Consider the following 12,446-nt stretch of genomic DNA (forward strand, 5'->3'; position numbering starts at 1 on the left):
TGTAATAAAAAGATAATGGAATTTGAAGGTTGAAAGTTTGGTATAATTCAAAGTCTTTTCATTCGCATTACGAATAGAAAGCGTTCGGCGAAAAATCTTATTTCGGTATATTCAGCACATTCGAATTTCCATTTCAAGAACACTTTTTTCATTTCTTTATTTTTAATAATCTACAGCACATATATCAATTTAATTAATTCACAATAAACTTGGAAAGACAGTACGTATTTGCTTTCCCGCCGCGTGGATATAAAATCAAGATTACTTGTTAACAGTAAAGGAGCAGGAAACAAACGTAAGAAAATGAAGAAAAAACTTGGCTCGCGGCCAAGAAATTGTCTCCCTGGAAGTTTTTCGATGTCAAGGTCGCCGCGGATAATTCTCTCTCTCTCTTTCTGTCTTAAAAATAATCAACTTGACAATAAATGTTCCTCGGACGCTCTTACAGAGCGATAAAGGCGCCGGGCGAGCGTCGTTAGCATAAATCGAGCACGAAAAGAAGAGAGAAACGAGGAAAAGTGGCGCTCACCGCGGGCACAAAGAGCCGTCGAGTTCGCTGGGGGGCCGCGTGCGCCAACGCAAGTTCAACGGCATCGCGTAATTTTAGAACGCGCGCCACTCTCCGACCGCCAGTCGACACGGTCCCGCGATAACGCGGCGCAAATGGCCTATGGGCAATGAAGATTCCCCGAAGGGTATCGAGAGGACGGAGCTGTCTCTTCTTTCGAACGGAATGCCAAGTATGCGCGCAACGTCCGCGGATCCGGACGTTTATATAAGGTCGCGTTCGTCGGAATGTCTCGATGAAGCTGCACTCGTTCTTTTTCTCCGCGTCCTCCGAGTGCAAAACGTTCCCGCGGGAGCGCTTACACCCGCAGCTCCCGTCTCTTCTGCGGTGGCGCGCCCACATGCGTAACAACACGATGATAATGACTGCTCTCTCTCTCTCTCTCTCTCTCTCTCTCTCTCTCTCGTCCTCCGCCCGTCATGTGGGCACGCGCCCGTGTCCGAGGCGCTAATCGCGAGAGTGAAGTTGATGCCCAATTGTCGCGCGCGGAAAGGGAGCGTCAAGGCTCGTCACCGGATTAATTCTCGGGACGGCTCTTCGTGACGCGCGGCGTCTCCGGAAAAAAGGAAAGGAAAAGAACGAGCGCTTTGCTCGCCCTCTACAAAGGGACTTTACCGACCGCGCCTTGAAAATCCCCATCCAATTTCGTGCTTTTAACTCTTAACTCGGATAATCAAGTGTTGCGTATCGACCGACCGCATCGGGATTTTCGGCGACTTTTCTTTTTTTCTCCTTCCTTTTTCACTTCGGAGCTGGCCATCCGATTCTTCGAACGTCAATATTGGAATTACCAAATGCCAAATTAGCATCTTTCTACAGCCGCGAATTTATGTATCTGTTTGCCCGTGCGAAGAAGAAACTTGCACTTTGGTGGTTCGTTCATTACAATTCCGCGTCATCTCATCCGCGACGTGCGTTGCATTTCGTAAGCGCAAGTGCGACTATGTCGAGCGATTTCGTTACGTGAAACTCCGTGTACCACTGTCGAGTGGACGTTTCATTTGAATGCGTTCGACACCTCGACTTCGCACTCGCTCACCGAGATTCGCGGAAAGGAATAAACGAGCCTCCTTACGAAACGAGGCTCAAACAACGACTGTCCTTTTTTCTCTTCGTTATCCGCGCGTGCAGTCGAGGCCCAACGCGACGCCTCCAGCTCGTAAAATTGGTAGTAAAAAATACGAGGCGCAACGAGGCAGCGCCGAAAAGTCGCCTCCGCCTCGGGACCAATCGTTGGCCCAAAAGCATAAATGAATAAGTAACGAGGCTCGCCGAAAATGTTCACGCGAGCGGCGACGCGAAAACGTGTTTCGCCGCGTGTTTGTTTGTTTGTGTTTGTTCGTGGCGCAAACACTGCGCGCGCTTTTATCGCAATGAAATTTTTTGGCACGCTACGCCGCGTTCGTGCTTATTCCAGGTTTTCCTCGCCAAAGGTTTCGTCTTCGAATGTCCGCGGGTATTTCTTTTTCTTTTTTTTTTTTTTTTCGAGTCTCTTGGAATTGTACTTTGAGCATGGTTCCTAGAAAAATTATTTTATGCAAATGACTCGGCGAGCAGAAAGCCCAGTAAAGCGCATTAATTTTCAAGATTCAAAAATAACTTATGCAGCGTTGTTTACACTGAGAAAAAGGGGAATCTTCCTGATACCGGTCTTGTCTAATCCTATTGTAATACGAACAAATCTTTCCTGCGAGCTATTTGAAGAAGAATCCTGCTGATTTCTTTTCAGTGTGCCTTAACAGATTTCATTCCGCATTTGTGTAATGTATTGAACAAACAAAAAGCTAACAATGCTTTTCTTCGAATGTTCAAAGATATCGTCATTTGCCTCAATTCCTGGAGAACAATTTTCCTTTTCAGCTTATTTGACTCTGAACTTCCAGATGAATACATTTGCAGCGAAAGGGACGTCATTAAGGAGATAACGATTTTGAGGATTCGTAAAGAAAAAGAGTACATATAAATACGTTCTCTATATATTTCTTTATTTCCCATTGAGTTACTTGTAATAATTAGTACAGTAATTTGTTAAAAAATGTTGGAAGAAGCAGATAATAAAAGCCTACTTTATAGAAGATTAAAGTGTAAGATTCAGTTATGATATTTACTGTCTTAACTACGTAGTGTAATATTATATACTTACAGTAGCTAATAAAAAATGTGAACTCGAACCATATGAGCACAGCATAATAAAATGATTAAAAAATTAATTTTTTTCATTGCTGTTAGAAATTCATAAATTTTTTTGAAAGTGTTCAAAATTGAAATGTCAATTAATATATTTCCAATCCTTTCGACGAATAACAGCAAAATATTGCTAAACTCAAGCAAGTATTTGAAGTGGTGGCTCAATTATTTCATTTTTTTATGAATAACATACTTGGAATAAAGATTAATCTTGAGCATATTATTGTGGTCGATTAATTTTCAATCATGTTTATGCAATACGAAGCAGTTGACAGTAAATCACATTGCTATCATTTTACTTTTTAGATTTTTTCCTTGACGTTATCTATTCTCAATATTATTCAACATCTGAATTCTAATCTTGACTTTAGTCAATTGTTAAACTGCCGTGCGTTTACATGTAACGCGTATATTCTTATTAAATAGATGGCTTAAAAAAATCACCCGGTACTAATTTACTTTATATTTTCTACAATCACATAGGCGACATTTTGCGGTGGATATCGAATACCTAAAGTGTTTCCATTTAATGCAAGGAGCCACAATAACCTTTTCGAAGCGTTGATGAAAGGTTTAGCGAAACGCGTCATCAACTCATCAAATTCACGTGAATTTACATTATTCTCAAAAAGAAATTTTAGAAAATTATACCGATATCGTGAGTCTTGATGGAGAAATGAATGATATTGCGAATTGTTTTACCTTCAAGCATTTTGACCAGATAGGCAATGACAATTTGGTGACCGACATTGTCATTTTCTCGGTTTTGAAGAAATACAAATACTAATAAAGAATCCACCGAAAAATCACCCCATGACCTTGTAATTACAGAAGTAAATAAAGTCTTATCAGATAAAGATCTTCTAACAAATTAGTTTCATTTGAAGGCTTTCGGTTCTAATCGTTATTTCGGGTTTGGATATGCTTTTAACGTGCCAATGGGTAGCTGTTTCATCTGGAATGGAGTTTCCTTAGAATAGTCACTTAATAGTAAATGACGATAATCCCACTGATTTACCAAATTATTACTATATCGTTAGTAAGCAAGTGCATTTTTCGAAAGGATGAAAAATGTCATTATCTTGCGATACGCCGTTTCCATAAATTAACGGAAAACATTCAAACAGATGTCATGCGAATATATTTGAGTCCAAAAATTCCCAACATCAGAGAAGTAGAAAGAAATGTTGCTTTGACATTGGTGAACTGATACCATGTGTTATTCGGAGTTAAGCCTATTATAGCATCTTTAATACAAATTGGAGGTTTATACGTTGAAGGGAGGAATAAAATGAGACCTGCAGTATGTCTAACTTGAATCAATACATTTTTAAAAACTGCATCTGTTAAATTAATATTTCTGTAGAAACTTAAAATTTGGATGAATAAAAGCTGAAGTGAAGTAGTTTATTTTTCATTTGGATCTATGATTCTTATTGAAACTATGCTATCAAAGTTTCTAAAGGAAATATTTGATATATACGTTCACAAAAATTTCACCTGTAAAAGTTGTGATCAAAATAGTTTACAGTAGGTTACTGCCTTCAAATATAGCTGAAAATGTGAAGATTATGCCATAGATGCAGCAACACGCAATCTTAGGTAACTTGACATTGATTTCTTGTGAATGAATAAAATAATTTAAAAAAAACTTACAAATGATTTTCGACGCATCTCATTCAAATAAAAAGTATTCATTACTCATGGAGGACTTGGAGGAACACAAAAAGCCCTTTACTGCGGCGTACCTACGATAGGTATACCTTTGTTCGGTGATCAATTTCTCAATGGTCAATCGTTCGTTGAGAAATAAATGGGAGTAAAAATTGATTACAAGCAATTGAACGGCAAGACTATGAGCGCTGCCTTGACTGCTTTACTCCATAATCCTACTTACCAATGAGAAATTCGTTTGTGCTGTCATTCGCCTTTAACAATTGACGAAATTCATTTCTTAATATATAGTTGTTTGTTAGAGGGAGAAAGCCAAGTATTATTAAAAACTGTTTTTATTTAAATTTAATAATTTTTTTTTATTTAATAAATTTTCTTGCACTATCTTTCCTGCAATTAGCTCTGATAGATGTTTACTCAATTATATTGCTTGTTTTAATAATTATTACTTTACTTATGTTGTACTAGAATTTGAAATTGATTCTGGAGTTCCCCGTTTAAAAGAATAAGTGTTATTGTTAAAAAAAGTGAATAAATATGCCTATATAATATGGTTATTAAATTGATTAAAAGTGTATTGATCATTTTAGTTTCTGTTGCGTAAAAAACCAAGAAAAGAATTTCGTGAATGGAAACGGAAGTAGCAGATTAGTACAATGCATTTTTATGGGAACTGGATCTATAATTCTCCAATTCTAATCAGAAAATAATATAAAAAAATTCGATCAACTATTTCAATCGTTAACTTCTACTCTGTCCTCTCAATTTTAAGTGCAGAAATATTCAACCTCTATTTTCTAAACGGGAAAGATAAAATAAGCTTGAGCGAAAAAAAAAAACAATGCGCAAGATAGACGATCCTTGAAGCGCGTTTTAGCTATATGGACAAGTTTATCGTCCATTAAAAGCTCTCCGGTTGTTAGAGCGCATAACTTAAAATGGCCCAGTATGCTGCCTACGATACGTAGCTCGGCGCGCGTGTGGGTATAGGTTAAAGTGTTAATGTCGCACGATTGCCGACGCGGCTCCAGCCGGGCGACCAACGCACTTGCGATAAGTAGCTTTTACGCCTCTTCTCTCTCTCTCTCTCCCTCTCTTTCTCGGCTGTATGCAAGTCACCGCCGCGAGCAGTGCATTTACGCGCGAGGCTGAGAAAAAATTCATGTTCCACGGCTTTTCTTATGTTTTTTAACTGATATTCGTTCAAGTTTATTTTCGAAATTCATAATCATACACGAAATAACAGAAATATAAGGTAAACATTGTTTCGCATGATAATTTAGTCAACTCTTAAAAAGCAACATTTTATATTTGCACTTATTCAATGAGTTCACGTTTATTCACGTTTTTTAACAATATTGGCCGGAGCTACATGTCTATATTTTCGTATAAGAAACTGCAGAATCATTTTCAAATTCCAGCACAACACAAATGTAGTAATTATTATAAAAAACAATATAGTTAAATAAACATCTAGCAGAGATAACTGCAGGAAAGACAGTTCTAGAGCTGGAGATTTCAAAACGTTAGCGCCATTTCTAATCACATACTCTATCCAAAAAGCTGCCTTATCCATTGGTCTTATAGGATTGTCTCGAAATAGTTTTGAATAATACTTGGCCTTTTCTCTGTAACAAACAACTATGTATTAAGAAATGAATTTCGTCGATTGTTAAAGGCGAATGAGAGCACAAACGAATTTCTCACTGGTAAGTAGGATTATGGAGTAAAGCAGTCAAGGCAGCGCCCATAGTCTTGCCGTTCAATTGCTTGTAATCAATTTTTACTCCCATTTGTTTCTCAACGAACGATTGAACATTGCGAAATTGATCACCGAACAAAGGTATACCTATCATAGGTACGCCGTAGTAAAGGGCTTCTTGTGTTCCTCCAAGTCCTCCATGAGTAACGAATACTTTCGTATTTGGATGAGCTACATCGAGAATCTCAAGTAAAAATTTTATTTATTATTAAATACGAATTTTAATTTACCTAAAACTGCTTGTTGTGGCATCCAAGGCATAATTTTCACGTTACTAGGTATGCTTTGAGACAGCATAGTACTATTAAATATTTTGATCAAAACTCTTACAGGTGACATTTTTTCGATCGAAGCAAATATTTCTCGTAATTGGTTTGCAGGGAAGGTCTCAATTAGAATCATCGATCCAAAAGAAAAATATACTATTCCACTTGAACTTTCATCCATCCATTTTTTAAGTTCCTGCAAATATCAGTGACTGAATAAATGTTGCGTGAAAATGCTTTTACCTCATTTTTATGAACAAATCAGATATACTGCAGGTAACGTTTCATTCCCCGCTTCGACATGTAAACCTCCGATCTGTATCAAAGATGGTACAATAGGCTTAACTCCAAATAACACGTGGTGCGAGTTCACCAATGTCAAAGCAATATTTCTTTCTACTTCTCTGATGTTGGGAATATTTGGGCGTAAGTATGTTCGCATGGCATCTGTTTGAATCTTTTCCGTCAATTTATGAAAACGACGTACCGCAATATAATTGCTAATAACATTTTTGAGACGTTCGATAAAACTCATTCGGCCGATACCAATGTGAAAAGTATTATGCACGTATGCGAGATTTTCATCGTTTCCTATGAAATGGCTAACCCAAGGATATTCCATTGAAGATGAAATAGCCACGACTGGTACATTGAAAACATACCCAAGTCCGAAATAGCAATGTGCCCCGAAAGCCTGCAAATGATCAAATTTGTCAAATTGTTGACGTTTTCAATTTTTTCATAAAAAATCAAATCAGTTATATACCCCTATAATTATAAGATTATAGGGTGGATCTTTCGGTGGATTTTTTATTAGAGTTTGTATTTGTTCAGAGCCCAGGAATTGACAGAGACGATTACCATAGAAATCAGCAATATTTGCAATAATATCGTTATTTATGTTAGCGATATATTGGAATGTGAAATTATTCATCGTGTTTTCCATAGACCCTTCGAGATTTATAATAACATTGTAATTTTTCACGGGCTCCGTTTGAGGATAATGTGAAATCACATCCACCTGATGACCGCGTTTCGCCAAACCTTTCATCAATGCTTCGAAAACGATGTTCTGACTTTTTGCACTGTATGGAAATACTCCAAGTATTCGATATCCATCGCCAAATGAACACAATGTCATCGTACACAAAGTGAAATAAATTAGCACTAGCTTCATCGCTACCATCTGAATATAACTTAGAGAAGAATGTACCGTGCGTATGTTCTTCAACAGATGTTTGAAGATTGCCTGGAATTCATCAAATGAAATATCGGTGAACATTCAAGAAGGTGATTAAGTATATGATAATATTCAAAGATAAGATAGTCTTATTTCAAAAGATATACTTGCTGCGTCAAATAAAAAAGTATTATATTGACGATTTTGCGACTGCAACCGAAATTGTTAATGCTAATTTAGAAAGGTTCTAACTAGATGTGATGAGTTGCGATTATTGATAAATTACCAAAAACACGCAGATTTTATTTACTACTATAAGTGATTCAATTAAGTCACAATTATGATACTGCGTAGTATCAAACTCCCCGGATATGCGCGTTAATTCATTGATAAGCATAGTCTGACTGACTTATTTGCTTGCTCCAGCCTCAAACTTCAGTCAGGATGTCAATATTTATGTGTTGTTTCTCGTCGCAGGGCTCATCGAAATTCGAAGAGGAAAGTATTGTTACCATCGATTAATGTAACGATTCATTGAATTCCTATTGAACAACACAATAATCCAAGTAAATCAATCGTTGATGCTAACAATCAACTTTTTTTTAATGTTGTAAACGACATTGCAACAATATTATTGATCATCTCGGTGATTTTAAAATCTGCTGTTAGTGACTTCGATATTTTACCTTTGCATTGTGTATTTTTATGATTCCATGAACTGCGCTCATAACTGGTTTAATTGCGTACTTGTTTTTAATTGGGCTGCATGTTTATCTATTTGATTAGCTTGAGAAGAACTTGCAATTCGAATACATTTGATCTTCGAAAACATCTGCTCAGCACAATTGTATCTCCTTCGTAACTCCATGCTGATTTGTACTCAGTTGATTCGTAACTTGTGCATTTTACTTTCAATTCCCTGTTCCTTTATATTTCATTTGATTGGCGTATAATTTAACGGAGTGGATTGCCAGTCCGTGAGAACTATGAAAATAAATCATTTCAATCGTGGCGTGACATTACAGTAACTTTGATACGCCAATCACTGAAGTAACCACTTTACTGAACAAATTCAAAAGCTTTCAATATATCGAATCTAATTTGAATTTAGCAAATCATTCCATTCATAATATTAAAGTAATTGATTGTTAGTTCCAAAGAATTAAAATTTAGCGCCAGTCTAATATACAGATTGAATGGTTTTTTTATCAGAATTCTAATATTAGTTCAAATTCTCAATTAGTACAAATTATAAATGATTATTCTCAAGGCCTGCAACGCTGAAGCTTACTACTACTTAATAATGAACTCACATTCTCACGTGACGATGTACACATCCTCGCAAGATTCTTAATCTTTCGTAAGTTTATAAGTGAAAAGCGTCAAAGAATCAACTAATGCGTGATCCATTAATGTAAATAATTAATAGATACAACATCAATAGATTTGTTCAACAAATTAGTATGAAACATTAAGAGATGAGTATGGAAAAATTTTTCCTAATAGCTGTTCAAGTTCATTTGCCGATTTTCCGTCCCCCGTCTAGCAGCACTCATGGAAAATTACGGCTAATTTCGTGCTGAGCGCTACTTGAAGACTTTTCAATGAGCTACCAAACGCCTTATCTATAAGCGTTAACTGAGTCGGTAATATCCGAAACGCGAAGTATCTAATTCGAAATTAATAGCCGGTGGGAGTGTTTCACGTGCACAGCCCGGACATGCGTTATGCAACGACCGGATATATTTCGAGATGCTCAAGGGTATGCAGATGCGTAGCTCGTTTACATTAATTTTAAAATCGGCTTTTTTTTATTCGCCGACGCTAATTGTCTATTATCCTATTCAAATGAGATGTTCGTGGTATGTGTGTGTGTCTCGAATTATTAGATCGTAAATAAAATCGAATGAGCTATAAGCTGAGGCTTGAATGGATTTTTTAAAAAGCGATTAGCATTTTTCATTTGCAATCTTTCATGGTTCGACGCGAAAGGTTGCATGTAAGTTCAAATCTTTATATCGATATTCGACGTTAATGTTTGATTAAATGGGACGGCTTGTTTGATTAATAGCTCGACAACCTTGATGCAGTCTATCTACCCGTAGAGGCTGCTTAACGATTAGAAATCATTATTTTTAGAACTATTATGTATTCCATCAGCGCTGTTATTTTTATGGAAAAGACACATGTTAATGTCGCGGCATTCATTCGAGAATTCATCAAATTCATCGGACAGATACGCAGAAGAAGAAAAAGAAAACAAGAGACAGACAACAAATCGTTAATTTTCCGCTATAAGCAGCAGACTAAACAAAACGCGCGATTCGCCATCAGGCCTGGCTTAATCTCGTTTTCTTCCCCCCCTCCTCTCTCTCTCTTTCTTCTTGTCTAATGCAGGGCATTAATTCCCTGCGTGGTAGGCAACACACGTACGCGAGGCGGGAATAAGGCACGAGCCAAGTTCAGCATCGATCGAAACCGAACACGCGGATGTACCACCCCGCCCCTCCCCCCGCCCCGCGGCACACACGTATACGCGCGCGAGGGTTTTGCTATATCGAACGGAAAATTCAAGTGCAAGCGAGGGTGAACGGCCAGCGATACGCCGAAAGCGCGGAACTCGAAGTCTCGAACCTTTCGGGCCACAGGGTCTCGTCGGGTTTCTCTTCGACTACTCCTTCCGCTCCGGCGGAACTCGACGAGCGCCGGGGAACGCTCTCGCGGAACCCGCGATTGTCTCGAATTAGACGGGCCTCGCGCAAAATATTTACGCGCCTCGAGCTTGAAAATAACCAGATCCGCTTTTTGAGCATCTTCTTTCTTCGCGGCGAGTCTGCCAATTGGAGACAGCGAAGACGCCGCGGCCGCCCTCTGCGCAGCTCAGCCGCGTTTGGCAGCCCGAAAAAGTCTGCTCGATTTCCGAGGCACGTGGAAACGCGCATCTCGTCGAGCTGCGTAAAAAAAAAAAATTAAAGTCCCGCCGAAACTCCAAGCAAAGCCCCCCCCCCTTCGGTTGCGCGCGAAAGTGAAAAGACGCGAGAAGGAGCCAAAAAAAGAAGAAAGTACATAAAGGCAAAGCAAGCAGCCAAAGAAAGTTAAGCTTTGGCTTCTGGTTCACGGTCAGCTCTTTCTCTCGCGGCCCCTGGCAGTCTGAGCGTCGCGACGCCTGGCGCCACGTCTGCGCCAAACTCTCCCCCTGCTCCGTCGTGTGTGCGTGCGCTCGTTTACCTTATCGCCGAGCACATCGACGCTCGCCAACAGATAACCGCGCAATGCTATATATGCCTCGCGCCATATGACCACGCGCAGGAGGAGGGGAGATGAATTTCGCGGAGATGTAGGGGCTTGAAATTACGGTATTAGCTCATTGAGGGAGCTTCCTTTTTGATAATAATGCGGTTCAACTTTTAAGCCTATTGAGTTTGCGTTTTCGAAGGGTTGTTTCTGCTTTCCCCCCTTTCATTATTTGCATGGATTAATGGCATGTTGATTGGGTGTATTCAATCTTCTTCTTTTAGAATTTGGGCGTCAAAGGTGAGGCATTACGCGAGATAACTGTCATTGGTATAGTGGTCAAAGGGATGTTTGATTGAATGTAACTTGCCACGGTATTTGTTCGCTTTATTGAAGGTCGGCTTTAATCATTCGTCCTAAGTGTAGGGGCTATATGAAATTTGAAGTGACAACAAAGATCTCCGACAGAAAGATTTTAGTACGTACGTAGCATTACTTCCTCGATTATTATAAAAAAAAAAACACGATGTCCCCTTCGCTGTTTCGATGGAGCTCCGAAGGTAATTTCTTTGCTGATTATCTTAACTTATCCAGCCTTCTCTTTTATTGATATTATTCCACGGTAAGAACTTTAATTAATCATTCATAATGAAGATAGAAGGCTCGAGACAGCCTTTTCCCATTCGCCTTTACGATAACAAATTGCTCGAAATGTACACACTCGTAGGAGGGTCGCGGCGGGATAAGGCGAAAAATATACAGCGCGGCGTACAAAAGAAGCCCGGAAAGTACACACGTGACTCGGCCAAATTTCGCGCGCAGAGAAAATACTGCCAAAATGATGGGGGGGGGGGGGGGGGTATATAGTCATATCACGAGACGTGTATTCGCGAGGAGCAATGGAGGCGTCCCGTTCTAGGAAGAGATTTCTATCGGGCGCGTACTCGTAAATCTTTGTCGCGTTTTTTCCTTCTTCCTCTGTCGCGTGCGTATACAGTTTCCCGGTCTAATTTGAAATCGATTGCTGTTTAAAGGCTTTCGGCGCTGTGCGCCGGGGAGTCTCTCTTTTTTTTTTCTCTCTCCCTCTCTCTCTCTCTCTCTCTCTCTCTCTCTCCACCACCACGCAGGTATACTGTGTTTCAAGGTTACACCGGCATTGTGACCGTAGGTGTATTATGGTTTTATGAAAAAAAGGCAATAAAAAGGCTGTGTTCTTTTTTTTCATATGTAAATTGGTTTTGTACGCGCGAGGTTATCTATATTATCCACGCAAAGGTCTTATAACTGTAAACTGAATGAGGGCCGTGTGAGCATGCCTTGATCATTTCAATGGTAAAAAGAAACGTATAATTACGTTGATTCTACCGACGTGTGAAATGCGTTTCGACGGAAAAGAAATTAGAAAAAAATTCAGTCTTATCAAGACAGAATTTTTGTAATGAAAATCATCGTTGGTTTTACGATTTCATTCAATAATACGAACGAAAAATTTATCAAATTTTCAGAATGTCAGTAACGTTTTGCGATCGAGAAAATAAGGGAAAAAAGAAACATTAAAATTGATAAGGAATTGTA

At 38.9% G+C, this 12,446-nt stretch overlaps 1 protein-coding gene across 1 annotated transcript; it reads right to left on the reverse strand.

Annotated features, from left to right (window-relative positions):
• Positions 1 to 5,765: 5,765 nt before the first annotated feature.
• On the reverse strand, positions 5,766 to 7,998 carry LOC131666755 (UDP-glucosyltransferase 2-like). The gene is made up of 6 exons (XM_058939653.1): positions 7,924 to 7,998; positions 7,224 to 7,706; positions 6,729 to 7,151; positions 6,422 to 6,653; positions 6,137 to 6,362; positions 5,766 to 6,057 (listed from the first exon to the last, which is right to left on the reverse strand). The coding sequence occupies exons 2-6, from the start codon at positions 7,641 to 7,643 to the stop codon at positions 5,766 to 5,768; spliced, it is 1,593 nt and encodes a 530-aa protein (XP_058795636.1). The 5' UTR covers positions 7,644 to 7,706; positions 7,924 to 7,998.
• Positions 7,999 to 12,446: the final 4,448 nt, after the last annotated feature.

This window comes from Phymastichus coffea, unplaced genomic scaffold, assembly GCF_024137745.1.
Source record: "Phymastichus coffea isolate CEN01 unplaced genomic scaffold, Cenicafe_Pcof_1.1 PCOF00060, whole genome shotgun sequence".
Classification (NCBI taxonomy): Eukaryota; Metazoa; Arthropoda; class Insecta; order Hymenoptera; family Eulophidae; genus Phymastichus; species Phymastichus coffea.